Source organism: Mastacembelus armatus, chromosome 10 (genome assembly GCF_900324485.2).
Source record: "Mastacembelus armatus chromosome 10, fMasArm1.2, whole genome shotgun sequence".
NCBI lineage: Eukaryota > Metazoa > Chordata > Actinopteri > Synbranchiformes > Mastacembelidae > Mastacembelus > Mastacembelus armatus.
Window position 1 is genome coordinate 25905881 of NC_046642.1, and position 26676 is coordinate 25932556.

Genomic DNA, 26676 nt, shown 5'->3' on the forward strand with positions numbered 1-26676 from the left:
TAACATCTTCCAGTCTAGTTTCAGTAAAAACCACTCCACAGAAACAGCCCTACCTAAAGTGTCCAGTGACATTATGATGTCAGCTGACTCAGGAAAATGCACAGTCCGAGTCCTGTTAGATCTCTCCTCTGCCTTTGACATGATGTGATGGCCTTTGTCGAACAGCATTTCATGGTAAATAGACTGCGTGATCTGGTTGGAATGTCTGGAACTGTTTTACATTGGTTTTCCTCATATCAGTCTTGCAGGGGTTTTAGTGTCTTCACAAACCAGTTTATGTCTGAGTGCGCAAATCTGCCATGTGGAGTTCCCCAGGGTTCAGTTTTGAGACTGGTTCTGTTTCTGTTGTATGTCCTCCCCTTAGGGAAGATAATTCAGTAATTCATCAGTGTCTCCTACCATGTCTTTGCTGATGATATTCAACTGTTCTGCTCCTTTAAGAACTCTGAGGTCCAGAATTTGTGTTCCCTCATCAACTGCCTGTTAAGAATAAAGCAGTGGTTAAACAAAAACTACCTACAGCTAAATTCAGACAAGACTATCTACTTTCATTGCCCCAGACAGTGCTATTCCAGGAATTAAACAGAATTTGGATTATTCTGTGAAACCAAGCCTTACAAATTTAGGAGTCATTTTTGATAAAGCGACGTCCCTGGAACATCACTCAAAACAACTGTTAAGGAATTGCTTTTTTCAATTGAGAAACATCTCAAAACTCAGAACAATGGTGTCTAAAGTTGAGCTAGAGATGATAATTCATGCCTTTGTGTCATCACGTTTAGACTACTGTAACAGTCTGTTCACATGTCTAATCCACAAGGAGTTGGCTTGTCTGCAGGTTGTCCAGAACTCTGGCTCAGGCTTCTGACCTGCACAAACAGCTCACATAACACTGGTTTTAAAGTCCCTTCATTGGCTTGCAGTTTCTCATTGAATAAACTTCAAAATTCTGGTCTTGACTTTCAGAGCCCTACATGGGCAGGCCCCTCCTTATATCACTGACCTGATCCAGCCCTATAACACTTCCTACAGTCTGAGATCATCAGATCGGAACCTGTTAATGGTCTCTTGCACTCGATATAGGACTCGAGGAGACAGATCTAAAAAGCAACTTAAGACATGCCTATTACTACAAGCATTCTAGCTAGATAGAGGGGTGCCATGACCTGCTGTATTATGTTGCAATTAAATTGAAATTAAGAAAATGTTTCACCCTCAACTAACCTAATCCACCTTACTCTAACATAACTGAAACACTGCTGACCTAGGACCTATTGTGAAACATAACTTTTGCTTTCAGTGAGACCAGTTTGCTCTAACCTTGACTTTTGATAAAGACTCTTGGTATCATAACCCATATATCTTGCAGCCAGAAATTGCCTCCTCTTTCTGTTCACATGACCTTGTTTGCATCATACCATTAAAAATGATGTGCTTGGTTGCTACCAGCCAGTGACTTTCATGCTGTACCAAGGTGCTGTATGACTGTAGCTCCTTGCTAGTAAAACTCATGTAATTAACCAAATTTGGTCTCTAAGTCTATTTGTTAAAATAATTTACCTAACAAACTTGGGGGCTTGTCTGGAATCACAATATCTCCTCTTTCTTCCAGGCTAACAAGTTAGTTAGTTAGTTAGTGACACAAACACAGTTAGTGACATTCAATGGTGGCATGTACATGTGAGGGAGTGGAGAGGAGAAGAGAGGACAGCTTGGTGCACGATGGGAAGTCCTCAGGTTCAGGGTCACCTGAACCAGCCCTAACTATATGCTTTGTCAAAAAGGAAGGTTTTAAGTCTAGCCTTAAAAGTACAGAGAGTGTCTGCCTCCTGAACCCAGACTGGGAGCTGGTTCCACAGGAGAGGAGCTTGATAGCTAAAGGCTCTGCCTCCCATTCTGCCTTTGGAAACTCTGGGAATCACAAGTAGACCTGCACTCTGAGAGTGAAGTGGTCTATTGGGATAATATGGTACTATGAGGTCTTTAAGGTATGAAGGAGCTTGATCATGTGGGATTTGTATGTGAGAAGAAGGATTTTAAATTCTATTCTGTATTTTACAGGGAGCCAATGAAGAGAAGCTAATATAGGAGAAATATGATCTCTCTTGCTAGTTCCTATCAGGACTCTGGCTGCAACATTCTGGATTAACTGAAGGCTTTTTAAGATAAATAAATAAATAACATACCGTGCTCAGATAAGGCAATTTGTGCTGTGCGTGGCAGTAATGTTTTACTCCTGGTCTAGTCCTGGTCTAGTCCTGGTTTAATATTACTAACATAGGTCCTGGGTTAGACCAGATTTGCCCTGGTTTCGTTTAAGGATCTTGGGATCTTGTTCACGAGGACGGAGCGTGAGACTCACAGATGGATTGGTGCATCGGCAGCAGCAATGTGGTCAATGTAGCTGGTCTGTTGTGGTGAAGAAGGAGCTGAGTCAAAAGGCAAAACTCTATTTACCGGTCAATCTACATTCCTACTCTCACCTATGGTCATGAGCTCTGGTTCATGACCAAAAGGACAAGATCTCAGATACAAGTGGGCGGCTCGGGCATCTGTTCTGCCCCATGACCCGGATAAGCAGAAGAAAATGGATGGATGGATTAGACTTAGTTCAGTCCTGGTTTACTATTGCTACCTTCAGCGTTTGTTTGGATAGTCCTGATTTTAACATGGTCTCCTCTCAATATTTCTTGACCATTCCTCATACATGAAACAATAGCAGTATCATCAGAATACTTCTGAAAGTGTCAACACTCGGAATTGTATGTGAAGTCTGCTGTGTACAGTGTGTACAGGAATGGAGCCAACACACTGGCTGTGGAGCCCCTGTGCTGCTCAAAACGCTACCAGAGATGCAGTTTGCCAGCCTGACAAACTGTGTCCTTTCTGTCAGGTAATCTGTGATCCAGGAAACAAAGGAGGGGTCCACCCCCATCCCTTTGATCTGGTCTCTGATGGTGATTGGTTGGATGGTATGAACTCAAACAACATAATCCTCACATAACTTCTTCCAGAGGAGACAAAACATGGTGAAGCATGTAGAGGACAGCATCATCCACACCAATGTGTTTTTTATAAGCAAACTGCAGGGGGTGTATTGGGTGTTTGACCCTGAGTCTCAGTAGATGCAGAATCATCCTGCAGGACCTTCATAATATGGGATGTGAGAGCCTGTAATCATTTAGTTCAGCTGGACACTTTACTTTAGGTGCAATACAATACAAGATGTTTTCACCAGACCCGGGACCTTCTCCAACTGTAGACTCAGGTTGAAGATCTTCTGTAGAGGTCCATAAAGTTGGGCAGCACAGCCCTTAAGCAGCCTTGGAAATACATCATCTGGGCCAACTGCCTTCCCACAGCACAGACTTTGTAATTGCAGCCTCACCCCTGCTACTGTGACAGATGTTGGGGTGTGCGCAGGTGAAGGAAGGAGTATAGCTACACTGATAGAGATGCACACAGGTCGAGGAGGAGAAGATGGAATTGAAGGAGGAGACACGAAGAATAAAGAGGTATGGCTGGGCATGCTGGAGCATTTGCTGCAGTGTCACACCTTTAAAGAACTTGTTGGCTCTATCCACATCACTCACTGCTGCCTGGTTGTTTCTTTTCTGTAGCCAGTGAAGTTGTTAATTCCCTTCAACACCTCTGTCATGTTTTGTTTTTTAATCCTCCTTAACCTGCTTTAATTTCCTCTTCAGCTCATGTTGCACATGTTTGAGCCTTTATTTGTCTCCATCTTTAAATGCCTCCTTTGTCTGGTTAAGGATTACCTTGTTGTCACTAGTGATCCATTGTGTTTTTTATTAGGGAAACAGCACAAAGACTTTGTAGGTATAACAGTGTCTCTACAGGAGTTGATATAATCTGTGAAAAAATCAACCTGTCTGTTAATATCCATGCTGTTCCCTTCTGCTCCCAGCAATACGGTCCAATCTAAGTAGTCAAATCAGTCCCTCAGAGACTCAGTTGTCTCAGGTGTCCATTTACTGACTGTGATGTTGGTTGCATGTTGATTCAGTGCACAGGGTTTCTAACAGGTCTGCAGTAAGACCAGGTTGTGGTCTGACTTGCTGAGTGGCGGTAAGGCAGTAGAGGTACAGACCTCTTTGACGTCTGCATACAGCAGATCAAGTGCTTAATTGTGTTACTGGGACATCCTGATAATAATGTGTTACAGTAATCTAGCCTTGAAGCATCAAATGCATCAAATAGTTTTTCTGCATTGTTTATCACATTTAGAATTTATCAAAATAGTTTAAATTAATTTATATCTTTAATGTAGACAGGACTGGGTTTATTCATACAATATATTATCATAAAATGTATATTTTAAACTAGAAAGCTGTTGCGTGATTGTTATGTGCAATAATACAGAACCCAAATGCAGGATTAGGCGAAGGCAAAAGCAGGTATTTATTAGAAAAAGAAAATCAGTGGTTCCACCAGGCAAAAATCCACTGTCCACCAGTCTCCTCGCTGCACCTGGTAATTAGACAGAGACAGACAACACACACAAGGAAGAGCGAGAGAGAAACAAAAGGACCTGGGAGGGCAATACTGCCACCTCATGACGAGTAACTATACTTTGTACTGACATACTGTTGGTATATATTTGGTTCACTCAGCAATACCTTCTCTGTCAATGTGTACAGTTATTTTTACCAGAATATCACTAAAGGATGGAGCCCCAAATTAAATACTTTTGTGTTATCTTGCAATTTTTATGTTATTGTTGATACATAGGACCAGTTAACAATGTTCCACTGTACACTGATTGCTCATTGCGCCTTCCACTTTCTGTAAACACAGTTGCAGCTGGTCTGCTGAAGCTCTAGCTGTGAATATACATGTAGTTAATTCTTAGTCCATGTACCTTTACAAACATTGTACAGCTGAGTGCATTGACAGTCCTATGCCGTTCCTTTGCTGATATCTGTAGTATCATAGAGAGAGGCAAAGAGACTTAACTAAAACAAGAGTGTGAATGAAGGAATATGCATCACCTCGCAGCTTAATGAATCTGCGTATTTTCATCAACTTGCCATGGCATGGAAAGTTGTCACAATGACAAGGTTATTCAGCTATGTCATCATTACATTTTTATCTTTTATTTACGACATTACAACAAAAAAACAAATAATTAAATTAACATTGTGTCTTGTATCTGACTTTATTTCTGTATGTGATTTGACACAAAGGTCTACAGGTAAAGAGAAGGTTGTGTCCAAAAAACATCCATATTCTGGAAAGATATAAACATGCGTGTCATGGTAATGCAGTGGTTAGCACCGTCACCTCACAACAAGAAGGTTCTGGTTTTGAATCCTCATCAAACATGGGCCTTTCTGTGTGGTGTTGCACATTCTCCTTTTGTCTGCGTGGGTTTTGCCCAGATACTCCGGTTTACCCCCACAATCCAAATACAGATTATGTTGACTGGTCATTCTAAATCACCCCTGTAATAGACTGGTGACCTGTCCAGGGTGTACTTACCACTCACCAAAGTCAGCTGGGATTGTGTGCACCTTCCCCCATGGCCCTGGATAAGAAAAAGTGTAATGGTTGGAAGGATTATAAACATAGAAACATGATACATTTTCCCTCCAAAGCCATCAGGCTAAATACAGAGATGCAGCATTAAACCAGATTAATTACAGATAAATTAACAGGCGAGCTTCTCCCAGTTATTTGACTCATTTACGGCCATGGCTTTTAAAAAGGACCTAAAGCTCAAATTTAAACACAAAGTCACTGGACTCTGCCTCCCTCTAATGGTCTTCTTCAAGACAGCACCACAATGACAGAGAAAGAGAGAGGGAGACAGAGAGAGAGAGAGAGAGAGAGAGAGAGTTGCACATGTGTCAGAAAATTGAGGAAGTACACCATACTAGAGCTGAAACAAGCTAACACAATAACCGAGACGATAACGGACACTATCAGCATCCAACCATGCAACCACCACCCAGAAAGGTAAGACAGTGCTGTGAGTGTAATGTGGAAGAAGAGCTAATATAATGTACAGAGTGCTTGCTGCTTACACACTCCACTACTTTCATCTCTGACCCTCAAACCAATGTTCCTTTAAGTTGTTACTCTTATATTATAACACTAATACAAAAATAAATGCATTTACAAAGGATGCAATACAAAAATCATTAAATGTAGTCTTTGTATGGTATTTGGTATAAAATAAATTTTGCTCTCCAGTCAGAGTTGGATTTTATACACACACAGAGTTGCCATTAACATTGCAACTGTTAGGAACGCTGTGTGAGTAACACCAAGAGCAGATCGCTTGTATGCATACACAGTGTGTGGCCAATAAAGCCGATTCTGCTTCTGTGAACTATCGTTGACAGCACAGTCAGCTCATATCCAGTGTTTAATAATTCACACAAACATGTTTTTTCAGTGAGTGTTTTGTCAGATATACAGAATGGTAGAATGGTCCCTTTACTGTATGTGTGTGTGCATGTAGGTAAAGGAAAGCCAGCAGGTGAAACTGATGTTTTCAGAGCAGCTCAGTAAATTGCAGTCCAAACAACATCTGGACACTGAACTTCTGGAGGAGATCAGGTACTGTGGTCCCTGTACCTCACCACACCATGACGGAAATCATCCATGTCAATTTAATGATAGGCACAGAGGTCAATACAGAAATGGGAGTATGAATGCGTGTTGAATTATGCTTCTGTTAATGTTAATTTGTGTGTCCCCAAAGGTCCTTCAGTAAGCAACGAGCAGCTATAGAAAAAGAGTATGGTCAGGTGAGGAAACATAAGCTATTCTGGTGCACTATTAGTTCTGTTTCTGGAACCCCTCGTTTTTTATTTTATTTTATTTTTTTACTGGAAATGCTACTTATTTATTGATTTGAGGTCCCAAATCAGTAGCTGAGTGCTGTTTGTTGGCTGTCTCGTATATCTCTCTGTGTTAGTATGTTTCAGCACACTGTGATGTCATGCCATCTTTTCTATCATTTCATTTTAACTCTCATTTCATCTGTTTTGATTTGTTTCCATGAAGCTCTAGTTTATGTGTTTTCCACCATGGTGAAGAATGTGCCACATGCAGTACAGGTGTTTGAACATGTGATGATTGTGTGTGCCTATACGGATACTAACAAATGCATGCAAAAATTTATAGACCAGGAATAGAAAGAAAAATCATTGTGCTGTCATTTTTACAAATAATATGATAACTGGGTCATAACATGAGCTGGGATAGATAGGATAAGTGAACATAGCAGCAATAAAAATAAAGAATAACCATCAACGTGTTTACAATTAAAATATAATAAGAACATAGAACAACAGGAAATAGGAAACAGAGCTAACATTTTTTTACAATAGGATGGAGCCATGAGACAGAAAATGGAGAATATACAGTAGAAATGTAAAACTACACAGTGACATGTTAGCATGCTAGCCCTATATAACAAAAATTCACATTTTGACATGAGGATACTGTGACTGCAAAAAACTGTATCATATAAAATCTAAAATAAGGCCTTAGTCAGCTATGAAAATAGCAAATCATGAAAGTAAAAACTAATAAAAACTGAAAATGTGACCTTAAAGCTTTCATGACTAGTGTATTTTCTGCTGCTTTACAAACCATGAAGAAACTATTAGCTTTAGAGGATAACACATCCAGGAGAAAGAGGGCTACATCTGAATCAAATGTGAGTCTTTCGGCTGCTTTTAATAAAATGCATCTTACGACCTCAGCGAGGTGGCAAACGGGGCCAATTCATGGAGCATATCGTGATAACACAAGACAGGAAGTGGACATGAAATCACAGGAAAATCAAATGCCATTGGGACTTGTTGTTTTTGGACACTCTACAAAATAGTGCAATGCATTGTTATGCTAAATGCACACATTTTATGAAAAAGAATGACATGTATGCTGCACAGTACGAAAAGGGAATGCATGAGTGAGGCCCACCTGTTTCTCAGTTAAAGGACTTTGTGTTGTCTTTTCTTTTGGTTGTAATGCCTTTTCAGGCTCTTCAGAGGTTAGCTGTCCAGCACCAGAAGAGAGACTGGCAAAGAGGAAATACAGACACCATCACTTCTGGGTAACTACACATACATTCTATCAGCTCTAGTCTCCTTCACTTTTTTGAGTGGTTTTAATTCAAGCAGCCAACCACTAGACTGCTGTGTTTGACTGTTCTGACGTACTTTTGCGTAAGTACAGAAAGTATGAAGAACAGGCAGAAAGGATCCAAATATACACAGGGGGACAGGGCCAATGAAGTTTATCATGCATAATAATGGTATTGGCTTGCAGACAGGCAGTAATGAAAACTAGTAAAGTAATAAGTAAATGACAGGGTGGCAGAAACAAGTAGCTACAGCATAAAAAGTATTGATGAAATATCGGCAACATAATGCATCCCAGCAAGTAGACTGAATTTCCAAGAATTTCCTGAATTTCCAATTTCACTATCATATGTAATGACTGCCAAATGGTAAAGCACCAGAATTGTGATTGTGAGTCTTTGATGCTGATGTGTGTTTTCAGAAGTGTATTTGCTGTATGGCGGTCATTGGTAGATGCTACAGCACAGACTGCCGCATCACGACTTGCTGCTGCAGAGGGATACCGCAGACTGATTGGACAAGTCTCCAGAAGTTTCCATAATGCAAAGGACATTCGCACTAAGAGGGTGAAACTCCTCACACTGTAGGCTACACACACAGTATAGTGCTTTATGCCCTATACAGTATGCCCAGAATGAGTTTTGAATAGTAAAGCATACTGTTCAAAACTCATTCTGGGCATTTTCAGAATCACAACACACACTGTGATCTTATAATATCTAACAAAGAACACTGATGGTTCATTTTGGGGTGTGTGTGTGTGTGTGTGTGTGTGTGCGTGCGTGTGTGCGTGCGTGCGTGCGTGTGTGTGTGTGTGTGTGTGTGTGTGTGTAAGGGCCTGGAGCGGCTCCAGAAGGTACAGGCTGAGGTGGTGGATGCTGTGCGCGAGCTGCACAGGATCAGGAAACGCTACGACCAACTCAGCCACATTGCCAGTGTTGTCAGAGACAAAGCTGCTGATGCACAGACCAGGTCAGTTTGTTGCTGAGAAAAATGAAAAGAAGGGGAGAAGAGTATTACATTTCATGATAAAGATAAATGGCTTCACACATTTTTGGCAGGCACATTTTTTCATGGACATTGCAGGTAAAGTGCACATCTGTGCTGATTGTTGAAAGGTATCTAGAGTATTATTAGACACATAGAAAAAGTCTCCTCTTTTGTTTCCAATAAATAGGTCCAGATGGTCTCTAAAACTGCTGTGACGTGCTCATTTTAAACACCTTATAGCTCAGCTGCTGACATGATATCTTTTTAACAGATTTTCTACAAATTTATTAAATAACTACTCCACCTCCTACAGCAGGAAACACACACACAACAAAACAGATTATATAGATATGCACTACATTTTTCATTAGCGGTAACCAAAGTCCGTAACGGCCCTGCCTTTTAAACCAGATTATCAGACGCTTAGTCCTATGTTTCTATAACATCACACAATGTGAATTGCTGATCAGACGATAAATCCATACAATAATTACCTTTGCTGTAAAATAATCAGTGATATGATCAGCAAACTGATTAAGCGGTGCATTATACACTTTGGAAAGGAAACATTAGGTTTGTCAGAGTTTATGCAGTGTATAGAACAGAAATTACAATATTTTTATTGTGTATCTCACATTTTCTCAATTTGTTTTCACTTCGTTTTCCAGATCCAGAAAGAGTGAACATGGGATTTTTCACTTTAAAACAGGACTACATAAGATGAATACCAAGGTAACCAGTTGTGGCTTCTTTATCTCACATAACATTACTACAACATATGCCTGATATTCCCAGGTCAAGTCTTTCTTAAAGTCTAGCCTTAATTGGTCATAAATGCAGTAGTGTAAGACTGAAGTTTAGTTTTTGTGGTTTAGAGTGGTAACTATAAATATTTGTTCCTATTTCTGCTTACACACTCATACTGGGGAGTCTTCTTTATAGAGCCCAAATGTTGGTCCCCACCATGTAACTGATTAAATTTTATGGTGCTGACTTGGTGGATGGTTATGATTATGTTCAGGTTAAGGTGAGGTTAGGGTTAATGTTAGGGTTAGGCAGATAGTGGTTATGGTTAAGGTCAGTTTAAGTCTCTGGGAAATTAATATAAGTCAATGAAAAGTCCCCACAAAGGATGAAAACAAGTATGTGTTTTTGTGTGTGTACAGCTTACTGCCAGGTTGAAAGAGTGTGATGACCGTCTGACTGAAATTCGTAATGAATACCTGCTGTTGTTAGCTGCAGTCAATGCCCACCACCAGCACTACTACACTAATGAATTACCACGTATCATGAAGGTAACACACACACCATGACATGAAGTCACTGTATTAGTTCAGTATCAGAACATAGGTTGCGTTATTTTCTAAAGTATTGCAGAATGTTGGTCTTTTCTGTAGCTTGTAATGTGTTACACTTAGAAATAAAAAAAGGCGTACGGGACTGGAGCACTTTGCTTCATGTTCCACAGAAAGACAATGAAATTTGTAACAAGTTTAGCTGATCTGTTTATTGGGATGTTAGAAAAGCCTCTGAACAGAATGCATTTCAGTTCATCACCACCAGCAATCAACTCAGTGCTACAAACTATGATTCACTCTGAGTGTATAGTTTCCTATGTGTACTGCACTTAACAGGAAGTTGCAGCTAAGAAGAAACTGACAGAAATGACTAAGGACTAAGGAGCCCAAATTGAAATTTCCTTATCTGTAATTCAATCTGACCATGGGCATGTGAGAAAATCTGTGATGAAAAATGGTGATGAAACAATTTGATCTTATGAAATGTGACTCTTGCCCTTAATTTTCCTTATCAGCAAATGGATGGAGATGTTTATGATGATTTAAGAAGCCATTTTACCCTGCTGTGTGGGACGGAGATGGACACCTGTCTCTCCACACACAAGCAGTACAGCAGGATGTGGGACAGCATTTCTAAGGTGCAGTATGTGTGTGTGCATTCAGCTGAGTGTTTTCTGTGAACTAGAGTGAACCTTAACCATGTGTTTTGATGGTCTCAGTTCAAAGCTACTCAATGGGTGAAAGGTCTAAAAATCAGTTCTCTCCACGCCTGAGTTCATTCATGCCAAGTATCCCACTTCTGAGAAACCAGACATAAGACATTTCTCACCTTGTCTCTAGAGAACATACAGTAGTGGGGGGAGCAGAGGTTTCCTGGGAAGGTAGCAGACAGAGAGGGGGTGATCAAGATGGAAATGTAGAAACAAGCTAAGATAGAAAGGATAGGGGCAAAGATGCAAGAGAAGAGGGACAGTGAGATGTGTTCTGATGATCAGGCGCTTTGCTATCCAAGATCAAGTAATCCATCACTTTTGTGCTGGTTTTTCAAAGCAACTTTGGATTGGATCAACTTTGTGCAGAAACACAAACTTTTGAGTATTACCAAACCAGCACTCTGAAATGGAATACAAATCAAAATGGAGGAGCAACAATGACGAACAATATGAAGAATCAGACCCCATTTGACTCACAACAAATAAACAGATGCATTACAAATTTGTGGATTTTTTTAAACATTTGTTTTAAATCACAAAAAGGGTTATCATCCAATGGTTAACAAAAAAATAAAAACAAAAAAGTAACCTCTGCATCCATTGCAAGCCAAGATTAGTGACCAGTGGTCTAAGACAGGATGTCAAGGGGCCGAGATTTACACAGGGAGACTCACTGGAAGTGCTAGGACCAAACAGTATTACTTCAGTCTTGGAGTCATTAAAGTGGAGAAGGTTCAGTACATCCAAGCTTTAATGTCGTTAAGACATGCAAATAAACGTGCAATTGAAAAAGCCTCTTTTCATTTCAATGGAAAATAAACCGATACATCATGGTGTCTGAGGATGAAACCCAGATGTAAGTAGAGCGAAAAGAGCAAACGCCCCAAAACTGAACCCTGTGGGACAGAGGAGCAAAGGGGGATTCAAAGCCAGCAAGACCCACAGAGAACGTTCTAGCTGCCAAATAAGATCTAAACCACTCCAAAGCAGGGCCACGGATACCCATAACATCATGCTGGTGAGAAATCAAAATGTGGTGGTCAACTGTGTCAAAAGCAGCAGATAAATCAAGGAGAATCAGGACCACAAAATCGCCAGCGTCAGACTCAAAAAAATATATAATTAAAAACCCTAATTAAAGATGATTCCGTGCTATGACCTAGTGATAGGTCTATAGTTAGCCAGCACAGAGGGATCAAGACCAGGCTTTTTAATTAGTGTTTGCACTACTGCATGCTTGAAACTGGAAGGAACCACACCAGACAATAGACTACTATTAATAATATTAAGGACCAAATGGCCTATACAAGGGAAAACTTCTTTTCTAGCAGGATTGCAAGGGAAACCTGAAGGATTAGGAACGCCAAACACATCTAGTTGTGTCATAGTTACTGGTTGGAAATGGTCAAAAACAGCACGGGTTCCATCGTTGAGCCAGGGGTCAGACTTCACTTTAGAACAAGGTCCAATGTGTGGCCTTGATCATGAGTAGGGTCAGTAACAAACTGCACCAAATTAAAAGAGGCAACAATATTTTAAAAGTCCTTCAACATGGGTTTATCAGAGCAACACACATGAATATTAAAATCTCCAAAAATGAGGACATGGTCGTAGTTCAGCATAATCCCAGTCAAAAAGTCAGAGAAGTCATTAATAAAATCCTTATTATATCTAGGACGCTGATAGATGACAGCACACAGTACTGGATTAGACAGACAAATTTCAATAACGGCCAGTTCAAAACTGTGAAATGTAGGTAAAAAGGAAGGCTGCTTGCATTTAAAATCCTTTTCAAAAACAATTGCCATACCTCCTCCTAGCCTGAAGTCCTGAAGGGTAAAGTGACTTGTTCCTTTGCCAGGCGTCATCATCAGCCTCAGAAAATTCTGAGTGGAACCACATGGAGCATAAATGTAATACTTGTCTGTATTGTCCTGTACAACTTTTGCAACCGTGCACAGTGTCCCTCTGTGTAATGATGTGAATGATGCCCCTGGGGCAGAACAAGCTGCAGAACAACCTCTTCTACCTTTGACTGGTTCTGATTAGTGTGTCATTTCATATTGTGATGGGGGGAATTTTTTATATTTTTACTTTATTATAATGAAAGCCTTAATGGGTAGCTAATCCATCTATACCCCCTTATTCCTAACCAGGGTCACAGGGATCTGCTGGAGCCTATCCCAGCTCTCTTTGGGTGAAAGGCAGGGGTACACCCTGGACAGGTCACCAGTCCATCGCAGGTCTACATATGGTTTATATTTTTTCTGAGTTGAGTTATCCTTTGTTGACCTCTTTTAGAGTCCTTTTGTTGATAACTTGTTGATTACTACTGTTGTAAAATGTTCAAGGGTGAATAAATCCCCTTTATTTCAAAATTATTTTTCAATGTGCAACTGAAAGTCTGATCCAGGTCAAAACCAAGAGTCTGTTCTTTTCTTTTGAACAACACATTTTCAAAATATGATTTAATGTAATAACCAAATCCAATCAGAATAATTTTAAACAAATGGAATAAGACTGTGCTCATATCACAGGTCTCAGAGCTCATTTTTGATTTCTTAGTCAGATCATATTAATCTTTGGTTGTTTCTTCCAGTTTGGCTTGGCTTGGCTAACAGCACTTGCATAGTCAGAGATCAGATATGATTCAGATCGAAGACCAAATATAATCTGGTCTGAAAACATCTGAGTTGGTTTATTCACCTTTCAGTGAAAATATCAGATTAGAACATTTTGATTTGGGCCACTTTTTCAGGTAATATGAACGTAGCTTAAGAGGGTCACTTGAAGGGTAAGGTTGACGATTAAGGAGGAAGTTTACAGAGAAATTCAACACATACACAAGATGTGAGTGCACCTCCAGGGTGGTACCCTTGAAAATGCCTTTAATGCTGGTCTGGAGGGAGTGAAAACACTGCACTGTTGTTCATCTACACTTGTTTGGTTAAAACAAACTCAGGCTGCTTTGGTGGCTCCCATTGCCCACACAGAGCCAGGAAAGCCATTTCAGAGATTTCTGACAAATTCCACAGTGATGGTAAGAGACAGTGGGGTTTTTTCTCAGGCAATAGGGTATAGGAATAAAGGTTTTTGTTCTTTCTGGTTAACACGTTAACATTGATTGTTGTTTTTTTCAGGTGACCAGAGAGAGAAATGTTCAGCAGTTTCTACAGGAATCTGTTTCCTTCAGCCAAACACCTGAATTCTCCTTCCAACCTGCACTACGTGACAAGGTGGTTGTGTATTTCTGTGTAATATTTTGGCAAAGCAGCTTTGAGGTTCCAAGGAAAACATGCAAAAAGAAACAACTTGCTACTTTATGAGATTTCTAAAAAAAAAAAAAAAAAAACATGTACCAGAGAGCTGAATGATGCCACATGACAAATGATCTCTTGTTATACAGGTGTTTTCGCTGCAGGACGTCCATGCATCAGAAGCAGAAGGTTGTCTGGTTAAAGAGGCCAAGAAGTGGGTTACAAAAGCTGCCAAAGACTATAAGATCATCACCCATGGAGAGAGGGTGAGACTTTGACTGAGTTTTTCCTGTTTCCATTCAAAAAATGCAATGAATGTAGTTAATAGTAGTTTTTGTATCAAGATGGCGCCGCGGACGGTTGCCTCGGTCTGGAGCTCTCCAGTTGTTTTGTTATTTTTGTTAGTTTGTCCTGCACTTTGTTTCTGTAACTTATTAAGTTTCACTCGGGCTGAACTGCTAAGCATTCGGCAGCACTCCCAGGATATTTTTCCTCCAATTTTTGCACACTCGGACGTTTTGTTGAGTGTTTTAGTTGGCGGAGCGGCTGCGCTTCTCAGGAAGCGCAAACGCGGGAAGCGCGCTGGTGAAACTTTGTCAGCGCGGCCTCAGGACAGCACTGCCCAGCATACACCTGGCGAACCTCCGCTCTCTACCCAACAAGATGGACGAAATACACCTGCTTACCCGGATAAACAAGGACTTTTCGAACTCTGCTGCTCTGTGTTTCACGGAGACCTGGCTTAATGGAGCCATACCGGACAGCGCGCTCCATCTACCCGGATTCCAGCTGATCAGAGCGGACCGCAACTCAGACGCAACGGGGAAATCGCGCGGTGGTGGGACATGCTTTTACATCAGTGAGAGGTGGTGTACAGATGTAACAGTGTTGAGGAAGATCTGCTGTCCTGACCTGGAAGCGCTTTTCATTAACTGTAAACCCTTCTACTCGCCGCGGGAGTTTTCCTCGTGCGTTCTGGTCAGTGTTTACATTCCCCCGCAAGCGCGCGTGTGCGACGCGCTGCATCAGCTGGCTGAGGAGATCGCAAACACGGAGCAGCAACACCCGGACTTGAGCCACGAACTGCCCAAATTCAAGCAGCACATCAAGTGCCCCACCAGGGAGGGCAATATTCTGGACCACTGCTACACCACAATAAATGATGCATATCACGCCGTCCCCAGAGCAGCTTTAGGACTCTCTGACCACTGTCTGGTCCACCTCATACCAACATACAAGCAAAAGCTCAAATCTGCTAAGCCTGTAGTGAGAACTGTCAAGAGATGGACCAGGGAAACAGAGCAGGAGCTACAAGCCTGCTTTGAATGCACTGACTGGAGTGTTTTTGAAGCTGCTGCCACAAACCTGGACGAACTCACGGACTCTGTTACATCTTACATCAGTTTCTGTGAGGACATGTGCATTCCCACCCGGACCTTCTTAACATACAACAACGACAAACCGTGGTTCTCTGGAAAACTCAGACAGCTTCGTAAAGCCAAAGGAGATGCCTACAGAAGTGGTGATCGGGTCTTGTATAATCAGGCCAGGAACACACTGAATAAGGAGATCAGAGCAGCTAAGAGGAGCTACTCCAAAAAGCTGGAAAACCAGTTTACAGCTAACGACTCTGCTTCAGTGTGGAGAGGCCTGAGGACAATAACCAACTATAGGACTCCATCCCCCTCCTCAATAGGCAATCAAACCCTGGTGAACGATCTGAACGAGTTCTATTGCAGATTTGAATCACCCCCCACCCGCTCTGATTGTCCTCCAGAGCAACCATTAACACCTCCAACCATCAACCCCCTCTCCCCCGCTCCGACACTCCCATCCCCAAGAAGCCAAAAATCACGGGACTCAATGACTACAGACCAGTGGCTCTGACATCTGTGGTCATGAAGTCCTTTGAAAGACTGGTGTTGGCCCACCTGAAGATCGTCACTGGACCCTTCCTGGACCCCCTGCAGTTTGCCTACCGATCCAATCGGTCCGTGGATAATGCAGTCAATATGGGGCTGCACTACATCCTGCAACATCTGGACAAACCAGGGACTTATGTAAGGATTCTGTTTGTGGACTTCAGCTCGGCATTCAACACCATTGACGGATTGGCAACAGCTAGTGAGGATGGGGAAATTTACTTCTGGCTCCCGCACCACCAGCACCGGCGCCCCCCAGGGGTGTGTTCTCTCCCCACTGCTCTTCTCCCTCTACACAAACGACTGCACCTCCCATGACTCCTCTGTGAAACTCCTGAAGTTTGCAGATGACACCACTGTCATTGGTCTCATCTAGGACGGTGAAGAGTCTGCATACAGACAGGAGGTGGAGCAGCTGGCTTGCTGTGCAGTCACAACAACTTGGAGCTAAACACGCTCAAAACAGTGGAGATGGCTGTGGACTTCAGGAGAAATGCCCCCACCCACCCCCCTCTCACCATTATGAACAGCACTGTGGCACTAGTGGAGTCATTCAGGTTCCTGGGCACCACCATCTCTCAGGACCTGAAGTGGAACTTCCACATCGACTCCATCATGAAGGAGGCCCAGCAGAGGTTGTACTTCCTGCGCCAGCTGAAGAAGTTCAACCTTCCACAGACGCTGCTGACCCAGTTCTACTCAGCGGTCATCGAGTCTGTCCTGTGCTCCTCCATCACTGTCTGGTTTAGTTCTGCCTCTAAATCAGACATCCTAAGACTTCAGAGAACAGTTCGGACTGCTGAGAAGCTCATCGGTGTTCCCCTACCCACCCTCCAAGACCTGTTCACCTCCAGAGTGAGAAAAAGAGCTCAGAAAATCACTCTGGATGCCACCCACCCGAGCCACCACCTCTTCCAGCTCATTCCCTCTGGACGGCGCTTCAGAGCTCCAAACATCAAGACAGCCTGGCACAAAGGAAGCTTCTTCCCTCAGGCCATCCAACTCTTAAACTCATAGCTCTCCACCATTCCCTCCTACCACCTGCCCTATGCACTATGTCACTGGCACCTTTTGCTCTTTGCACACCACCTAGTTCCCCTTACATTCTGTCTTCAGGTTATCTGTGCATTTTTTTTTTAGTTTTTTATAGCATTTGTTTCTGTAGCATTTATGTTTACTGTTTTTACCCCTGTAGCATCTGTATCTATGTCTGTTTGCACTGGAGTACCCCCCCTGTACCTAAACAAATTCCTTGTGTGTGTGTGCTCACACACTTGGCAATAAAGCTCATTCTGATTCTGATTCTGATTCTAATATGAATTGTTATGCCACATTTCTCTGGCAGGCTCTGCAGATGTTAAAGGAGCGGCTAAAGGTCTTGTCGGGGGAGACAGGGCTCAATGTGGAGCAAAAGATAGCTGAGGTGCAGGATAGCATCAGGAAAGCCAAGGTACTCGTTTTGGATATGTTTTTAACTGTTTTAACTGTAAGTGATTAAATCAAACAAGTGAATTAGCCACAGTGTATTTTATGCCCTTTACCTCAGCATTCTGCTCTCAGCCTCCTATTTACAATAATCAAACATCTCAAGAAGCAAAATTATAGAATCATCTGTGAACTGAGCTGAACAACTGATGATATATACATACATACATATATATATATCTCTATATAGAGATATATATATATGTACCTAAGTAAAGGCATTTTTGCAAGCAGACTGTAAAAATAGTTACCTAGGCATTAATGAAACACACAAGCAGGAATAGAAAGATAGAGAATAGAGGAAAATAGGAATAGAGAATGTTACTTTCTTTGATCCTTATAAGGAAAAACTTTAATATAATCATTGAGACTTAGGATCATGAGTAGTGTTAAAAATTGCATTTAGAAAGTAACTGCAACTCCTAGTGGTTTGTACTCCTGACCTCCAAAAATATAATCACTGCATCCCCCTCACAGCCTTAATTCTGGAAGGTCAAAGGTGACTCATATATTTTACATCATTCGATGTAAATATCACTTTGATACTTGTCAGTACCTAAAAATCTGATTATTCTCAGGCAGGATCTGTCTTGTCTTCTTCCTCCTCTCAGCTCAGCAGGGTGAAGGCAGAAGCCCGTCTGGCTTTGTTGTCAGACAGCGTCACAGGAATCGAACTGTGGCTTAACAACGCCATGAACCAGGCAGAGGAGGAGCTAGAGAGAGAGAGACGGCTCAGTGAACAGAGGAAGTCTACTGAGGATTTCTCAGTATGAAAACACATGCACACGCACAGTACTAATACCTTGAATTCCTCGTAATGAGGTGGAAAGCTGTTAGGAGTTGTGGTGGCTCAGTGGCCTTTGGGCTGGTGAGCTCTGTCACATCCACCGAATTAAATGCTTTCCTTGTCTTCATTCTGCATTAAATGCACAGATGTGCATACATACTACACATTACTCTGCTATTCAGCAGACTCTGATTGCAGCTGCTCTGGCTGAGTTGAGATAATAATAAATGTATACATTCATTACCCAGTGAGGTGGGACCTTTTCTAATTTAAAAAAGCCAACATTTGGAGGGGAACTACACTGAGAAGGATTCATTTTTTTGTCATTTGATAATGTGAGTACAATGCCAGTGTCACAATGTGTTTGCTTTTTCCAGGAGGATGAGTTTGAGCTGACTGACTTTGAGGATGATGAGAATGGAGATATTTTTGCAGATCCTGTATCGGCATCTGGAGTGTGTGTTTACCCTGCAGCCTGTAGAGTTGTTTATAGCTATCAGGTATTCCACAAAAAATATACATTTGTACTCCTTACTTCAGTCCTTAAGGGCCACTGTCCTGCTTCTTTTCCAACTATCCCTGCCCTTGCAGCTTCTGATTGGCTGAACACGCCTGATCCAGATACTCAACAGTGGGTAGGGTAGTTTGAAAACAAACTGGACAGTGGCCCTTGATTGCACCTGTGTCTTAGGCTGGCTACACAGCAGATGATTTTCAAATCTTCACTGATTTAAAAAATGTGAGTGTCTACAGACATAAGGACAGTTTCAGCCAATTTTTAACATTATAATCCTCTGAACACACATTAAACGACTCGACCAGACCAGGTGACCACACACATTTTGTAGTTTGTAGTAATGATTGCATGTTTGAAATTTCACAGACATGAGATTTCAGACCAGGTGCGATCAAACATGACTATGTGACCCACATTTTTTCCGTGTTGGTCCTATTGTGGTATGTCCTACATAATACGTTAAAATGACACTCATGCTGTTGCCATAATTGATCAAGGTCGTCTTTTTTTTCAATGTCCTGGTTTTGTTTTGATTCACTGTCATGTTTGTGAGCTGTAAAAGTATGCAACTGCTGGTTGGCGATGTTTCCCAGGTTGTTCACCATCAATGACAACTAAAGGTATTCCAGCAGGGCATCGCTGATCAAGAATCATAAATGTCAAACATGTTTGATATTTACGATCAATGCAACAAGCCTCAAATCGGGCCATGCCCCCAAATCAGGCCCCAAACTGTCATAAAATCGTCTGGTGTGTATCCAGCTTTAGTGGGTTTTTACTGCCTGCAAATCCACTACAGCACACCTTCTCTACACAGCCATATGATCAGGGCCTCACACGTCATTGCAAGTCATACAATTGGCTTCGTGGGGTATTCATCATAATTCATCATCCATCCATCCATCTTCTACCGCTTATCCGGGGCCGGGTCACGGGGGCAGTAGCCGAATCAGGGATACCCAGACTTCCCTCTCCCTGGACACTTCCTCCAGCTCTTCCGGGGGGACACTGAGGCGTTCCCAGGCCAGCCGGGAGACATAGTCCCTCCAGCATGTCCTGGGTCTTCCCCGGGGCCTCCTCCCTGTGGGACATGCCCAGAACACCTCCCCAGGAAGGCGCCCAGGAGGCATCCGAAACAGATGCCCGAGCCACCTCAACTGACTCCTCTCGATGTGGAGGAGCGGCGGCTCTACTCCGAGCTCCTCCCGGGTGACCGAGCTCCTTACCCCATCTCTAAGGGAGCGCCCGGCCACCCTGCGGAGGAAGCTCATTTCAGCTGCTTGAATCCGCGATCTCGTTCTTTCGGTCATGACCCAGAGCTCATGACCATAGGTGAGAGTAGGAACGTAGATTGACCGGTAAATCGAGAGCTTCGCCTTCCGGCTCAGCTCCTTCTTCACCACAACTGACCGGTACACTGACCGCATTACTGCTGCCGATGCCCCGATTCGTCTGTCAATCTCACGTCTTCCCTCACTCGTGAACAAGACCCCGAGATACTTAAACTCCTACACTTGAGGCAGGATCTCTCCCCTGGCCTGGAGATGGCAAACCACCTTTTTCCGGTTGAGTACCATGGCCTCGGATTTGGAGGTGCTGATTCTCATCCCAGCCGCTTCACACTCGGTTGCAAACCGCCCCAGCGAACGCTGGAGATCCTGGCTTGATGGAGCCAACAGGACAACATCATCTGCAAAAAGCAAGTGTACTGGGAAAAGGTCTGACTTACTACCGGCAATGCGAACCAAGCTCCTGCTCCGTTTGTACAGAGACCGGATAGCCCCCAGCAAAGGGCCCCGGACCCCATACTCCTGGAGCACCTCCCACAGGATGTCACGAGGGACCCAGTTGAATGCCTTCTCCAAGTCCACGAAACACATGTGGACTGGTTGGGCAAACTCCCATGAACCCTCGAGCACCCTCGAGAGCGTGTAGAGCTGGTCCAGTGTTCCACGTCCAGGACCTCTAGTCGGTACCGCTCGACCTCCCGCACAAGCTCAGGCCCCCCCCCCCCCCAGTGAGGTGACATTCCATGTCCCTAGAGCCAGTTTCAGCATCCAGGGATCGGGTCGCCGAGGTCCCTGTCCTCGACCACTGCCCGATCCACTATGCAGCGGCCCCTTATGGATCCCCCCCACGTCGCTCTTTCGGGCTTTGCCCGGCTGGGCCCCATGGGGGGAGACCCAGCCACCAGGCGCTCGCCTACGGGCCCGAACCCCAGGCCTGGCTCCAGGGTGGGGCCCCGGCTTCGCCATGCCGGGCGACGTCACGATCCTCGTTTGACTTTCCATAAGAGGTCACAGAACCGCTCTTAGTCTGGTCCGTCACCTAGGACCTGTTTGCCTTGGGAGACCCTGCCAGGGACATATAGCCCCAGACAACATAGCTCCTAGGATCATACGGGCACTCAAACCCCTCCACCACGATAAGGTGGCGGTTCAAGGAGGGGATAATCATCGTAAATTCATCATTTGTGGGATATTCATCGTAAGGATATTCATCATTGGGAGTTTTAGTGTGTGAGACTGGAGCATTTTAATTGAAAAGTGATTTAACATGTCTAATTGCTGTGGTAATGAACATTTTAGAAAGTAAAATAAAGTCACAGGCACAGAATATGTTGATAGACCCACTGTTACATAGAACTAGAAATCAGCATTTAGCAGCACTTTTACAATCCTGCTCAACAGTTCATGTGAAAAAGGTAAATTATTATTTTAATAAAAACTCTCATCTTATATCTTATCTGAAAACACTGAAAACTGCTGGTCAATTTAGAAAAGAGCAGTGTATTTCCAATCTGCTTGACCACATCTAATGTCACAATGTAGGGCACTGCATTTGAATAGTATTGTTCTTTCACCGGAGAATACATAAAAATGCCAAAAGCATATGACTTCCTTTAGGCCAGCCAGGCTGATGAACTGTCAATCATGGAAGGAGAGGAGCTTCAAGTAATCGAAGATGGAGACATGGAGGACTGGCTGAAGGTAAGAGCTGCTCTGCTATTTGTTCACACATATTAGGACAACATCAGCTTTTATGAAATGAAAACATAGCTTTTTAACATGCAAAGTTAATAACCTGTTATTTAAGATATACAATTCTTGCTAGTGTCTCAGCAGTATCTCTGTTTACATGTTTATGTCTTTGCAGGCATGTAACTCATGTGGTCAGGTGGGCTACGTTCCTGAGAGATATGTGCAGTTTCTGTATCTGCCAGCAGAGGACGCTGGGCAGCTGGACAGTTCCTTCAGCTCCACCTCATCCACTGGGCTTAAAGAGAAGGCAGGGAGCAGAGGTCAGAATATGTGTGTGTGTGTGTGTGTGTGTGTGTGTGTGTTAATTATTGTGTTCTGCACTTACCATACAGTGTTGTTACATTACACTGGCAGCAAAGAACTTTGTCATCTTCCACTATACATTCAATCAGAATTTCCTGAATTCAAACTCCGGTTTCTCATAATTATCCATCAGAACAACTCATCAGAGATAATTTACTCAAAAGGTGAAGTGCTAATGCACGTTAAAAAAACAGCTACTTGACTTGACTTAGGTAGCAGCTTGGTGATTGTGTTGCTGCAGCCCACTGGAATATTAGCATCACTGGGAGAAGGTTTTGTATTAGTGTAAGACCGATAAGAGAAAAACTGCATGCATACCAAAAACAGCAAACACGAGTGAGAATGAGCCTCTCCAAGAAAAGCCTACTGGCATCACACTACTTATGTACTGCACAGAAACAAGACTAGATTATTAAATTAGAGACCTATATATCAGAGGTGGAGGCCATTGTAAGGAATCATGTTATCAGTGCTTGCTGAGGTTGTGCACAATATGTCCGTTGCCACTGACAAAGTAAACAGGTTAGAGAATAGAAGAAGGTGGTGTAGCATGTCATTGTTCATAATGAGGCCTGATTTGTTTCAGGTTTAGCCAGAGCTCTATACTCCTACCAAGCCCAGAGTGCAGAGGAGCTGTCATTCCAGGAGGGGGCATTAATTCACCTGATATGCTGTCGACATGGAGAGGTCTGTGTTGTAACATGTATTTCAAAATAAGAGCCTGCATCTAGCACATTTATCTTGTAGGCAGTATGAATTTCAAAACTGAATGACTTCAGTGTTCAATGTTCAATGAAGGTCAATTTTAGAGGCTGGGAGAAATGCAGTTTTTTTGGTCTTTGCTCCAGTGAATTGAATTTGAATTTATTGTCATAGCATACCTAAAGTGATTTACTGTATATGCACCCCTGATAGTATTTTATATCTCCCACCTTATCTATTTACTATGTAAACATTTAAGTTTTATATGATGTATCTTCCTACATTGCGTGACTGTATGTTTTAGGTGGATGATGGCTTTTGGGAGGGGGAGCTGAATGGAAGAATTGGGGTTTTCCCTTCGCTGGTGGTAGAACTGTTACACAATGAAGGAGACGAAGAGGAGAAGCAGGAGAAGGAGGTGAGACTGGATTTTCTGTCTGGTTTCCTGAATAATCCTATAAACAAAACCCTTTCTAGAAGACAAGGTTACACATAGCAAATAATTTAAAGCTTTATCCCATTTATTCCTGACGTTTGTCCAACTCAACTTAGTGACCTTTCGAGTTTGATGGTGCTTTGTTTATTTCTCCAGCATCTCCCCACCCCAAACATGCCTCCTTTCTCACCCCCCATCCCAGTCCCCTCAAGTCCTGGCTGTAGTACCAGTGCTACTCCCCCTGTCTGTGTGGAGGAAAAACATCAGGTCTCTCCCCCAAGGCTGGCAGAAAACACAATAGGTGAGTGGAGTCCAACTTTACTCCAGTGAGTTAGTTATTAGCTAAAGTGGTAACAGTTGTCTCTTTCTTTTTGTGTCTTTTTTCCCATCAGACACTGGAGGCAGAAACAATAACTCTCCAGAGATCCCCAGTGGTCGACTAAGACCAGTATGTGCTGAATGAAAAATAATATGTCATGACAACAATGAGGTTTCTGACTAAATTTGTAGAATGTGTCTATGGATGGAAAGTGACAGTGCATTTCTCTCCTCCTGCTGTACTGTTTTAGTGCCGAGCACCTCCTCCTCCTCCAACACAGAAGCCTTCACCTCAACAGTGAGACAAAGACTGAAGTCACTGTCAAGGTTTATAAAAAAGACATGCCTTGTTTTGACCACAGCCACTGTTTTGTGCCTTTCACTGTATTATAACTGTCAGGTGTTCTCATATGTCTTCATGAGAACACAAAGCATATACAAAAGTTAAAGCATGTGTCTCAAAGTTGGGAAAAGGTTAGAAATATATCCAAGTAAGATATAAGAAAACTGAAAAGTTGCTGCTGTGTACCTTTGGGTTTTGGCTAATGGCTTACTATGGAAGGATATCAGCATATGAGCCTTACAAGCAAAGATATGTTTTGTGCAGCAGGTATACATAGCCAGCAGCACAACTTTGATCCTCCATGCCAAGTATGTAAAACAACATTTAAATAGTGCAATGAAAAAAAGTAAAAGTGTATTATTTAAGTATTATATAAAAATCTAGTGTTTTATATATAATTTTCCCTTCTCACTCCTATGGGTGGTGTGTGTGTGTCTTCCTCAATCTTGAGTCCTCTACCAGAGGCCTGGGAGTTTGAGGGTTCTTCTCAGTATCTTAGCTGTTCCTAGCACTGCGCTCTTCTGGACTGAGAGCTCTGATGTTGTTCCTGGGATCTGTTGGAGCCACTCTCCCAGTTTGGGGGTCACAGCCCCGAGGGTGCCGATTACCACGGGGACCACTATTGCCTTCACCTTCCACATCTTTTCTAGCTCTTCTTTAAGCCCTTGGTATTTCTCAAGCTTCTCATGTTCCTTCTTTCTGATGTTGCTATCACTTGGGATTGCGACATCTACCACTACGGCTTTCTTCTGCTGTTTGTCCACCACTACTATGTCCGGTTGGTTAGCCATCACCTGTTTGTCAGTCTGTATCTGGAAGTCCCACAGGATCTTAGCTCGGTCATTCTCCACCACCTTTGACCTTGGGACCTCCAGCCCATACTCGGCACAGATGTTCCTGTACACTATGCTGGCCACTTGGTTGTGGCGTTCCATGTATGCCCTGCCTGCTAGCATCTTACAACCTGCTGTTATGTGCTGGATTGTCTCAGGGGCATCTTTGCACAGCCTGCACCTGGGGTCCTGCCGGCTTTTTCTAGCCTTCCTGTTGTGTTCGGGTCAAATCTGACCGATTTACAACTTAAAACACTCATAAATTTTGTGTTTTACATCTGACTGCCTCAAGGCCTTATGATATCCTCCACACTATGCACTTGAACATATAAAAGTGATGACCACCTCTTTCATTGAATTTTGAGTGTTTTAATCAACCTTGTTACACCTGTGGTGTTCCCGGTCAAAAGTGACCGCCATAGGAAATGAATGGGTATCCAGACTATATTCATCCACCAGACAGAAATCATCCCCATACACACCACCCCAACTCACTCACTCACTCATTCACTCCACTCACTCACTCACTCACTCACTCACTCATTCACTCACTCACTCACTCACCTCACATTTCAGACCGAACAATGTCTTTCCCATGCTTTTGTGCCTATCCCCCACGTGAACCACACCTTCCAGACTAATCAATGTATCATCTTCACACAGACCCCATATATATAGCTTGATGTTTGCCTTGCACTCCTTTTACTCTGAGCACAATGAGTAGGCGACTGACCAAGCCGTAGGTGGATGATCGACTTTGTAGTCGTGTCATCTGACCTTCGGCCGTATGTCTTGGACACTCAGGTGAAGAGCGGGGCAGAGCTGTCAATTGATCACCACTTGGTGGTGAGTTGGATCCACTGGCGGAGGAAGCGGGACAGACTTGGCAGGCCCAAACGTATTGTGAGGGTCTGTTGGGAATGTTTGGCCGAACCCGCTGCCAGAGGGGTTTTTAACTCACAACTCGGAGAGAGCTTCTATCAGATCCCGGGGGAGGCTGGGGACATTGAGTCCGAATGCACAATGTTTTCCACTTCCATTGTCGACACGGTGGCTAGGAGCTGTGGCCGTAAGGTTTCGGGTGCCTGTCGTGGCGGAAATCCCCGAACCCGGTGGTGGACACCGGAGGTAAGGGATGCCGTCAAGCTGAACAAGGAGTCCTACCGAGCTTGGTTGGCTTGTGGGACTTCCGAAGCAGCTGACAGGTACCGCAGGGCCAAGCGTGCTGCAGCCCAGGCGGTGACGGCGGCAAAAAAAGTATGGGAGGAGTTCGGTGAGGCCATGGAAAAGGACTACCTGTCGGCCCCGAAGAAATTCTGGCAAACCGTCCGGCACCTCAGGAGGGGGAAGCAGTGCTCCACCAACACTGTTTACAGTGGAAGTGGACTACAAAAGCTTTGGTGACTCCTCTTATTCAACGGCGCCAGCACATTCCCCGCACACCAGCCTCTGCCAGTCTGGTTAGGAGTGTGCAAGCCCCAGCCCCATCCGCTCACCTGGCTGCTCTCAGCCAACAAGGACATGGGCAGAAAAGGAAGCGCTGTGAGCTCTGTGCCCCTAGAGACAACAAAACAAGCCTGAGATGCTGAAAATGTGATGCCTATGTGTGCAAGG

General features: G+C 43.3%; 1 protein-coding gene across 2 annotated transcripts; it reads left to right on the top strand.

Annotated features, from left to right (window-relative positions):
• The first annotated feature begins 5855 nt into the window (after nt 1–5855).
• Nucleotides 5856–24734, top strand: LOC113144915 (F-BAR and double SH3 domains protein 1-like). 2 transcript variants are annotated; one of them, XR_003297195.1, is made up of 21 exons: nt 5856–5976; nt 6485–6582; nt 6728–6773; nt 8016–8089; nt 8539–8683; nt 8953–9089; nt 9776–9839; nt 10274–10402; nt 10921–11043; nt 14259–14354; nt 14525–14641; nt 17643–17747; nt 18394–18549; nt 18947–19069; nt 21993–22076; nt 22243–22387; nt 23017–23117; nt 23437–23550; nt 23771–23869; nt 23961–24016; nt 24138–24734. XR_003297195.1 is itself a non-coding variant. In XM_026331225.1 (21 exons), the coding sequence occupies exons 1-21, from the start codon at nt 5956–5958 to the stop codon at nt 24186–24188; spliced, it is 2130 nt and encodes a 709-aa protein (XP_026187010.1). In that variant the 5' UTR covers nt 5856–5955; the 3' UTR covers nt 24189–24734. The 2 variants fall into 2 exon arrangements, 1 of the variants encoding a protein (XP_026187010.1); XM_026331225.1 differs by having other exon boundaries at nt 23725–23869.
• Nucleotides 24735–26676: the final 1942 nt, after the last annotated feature.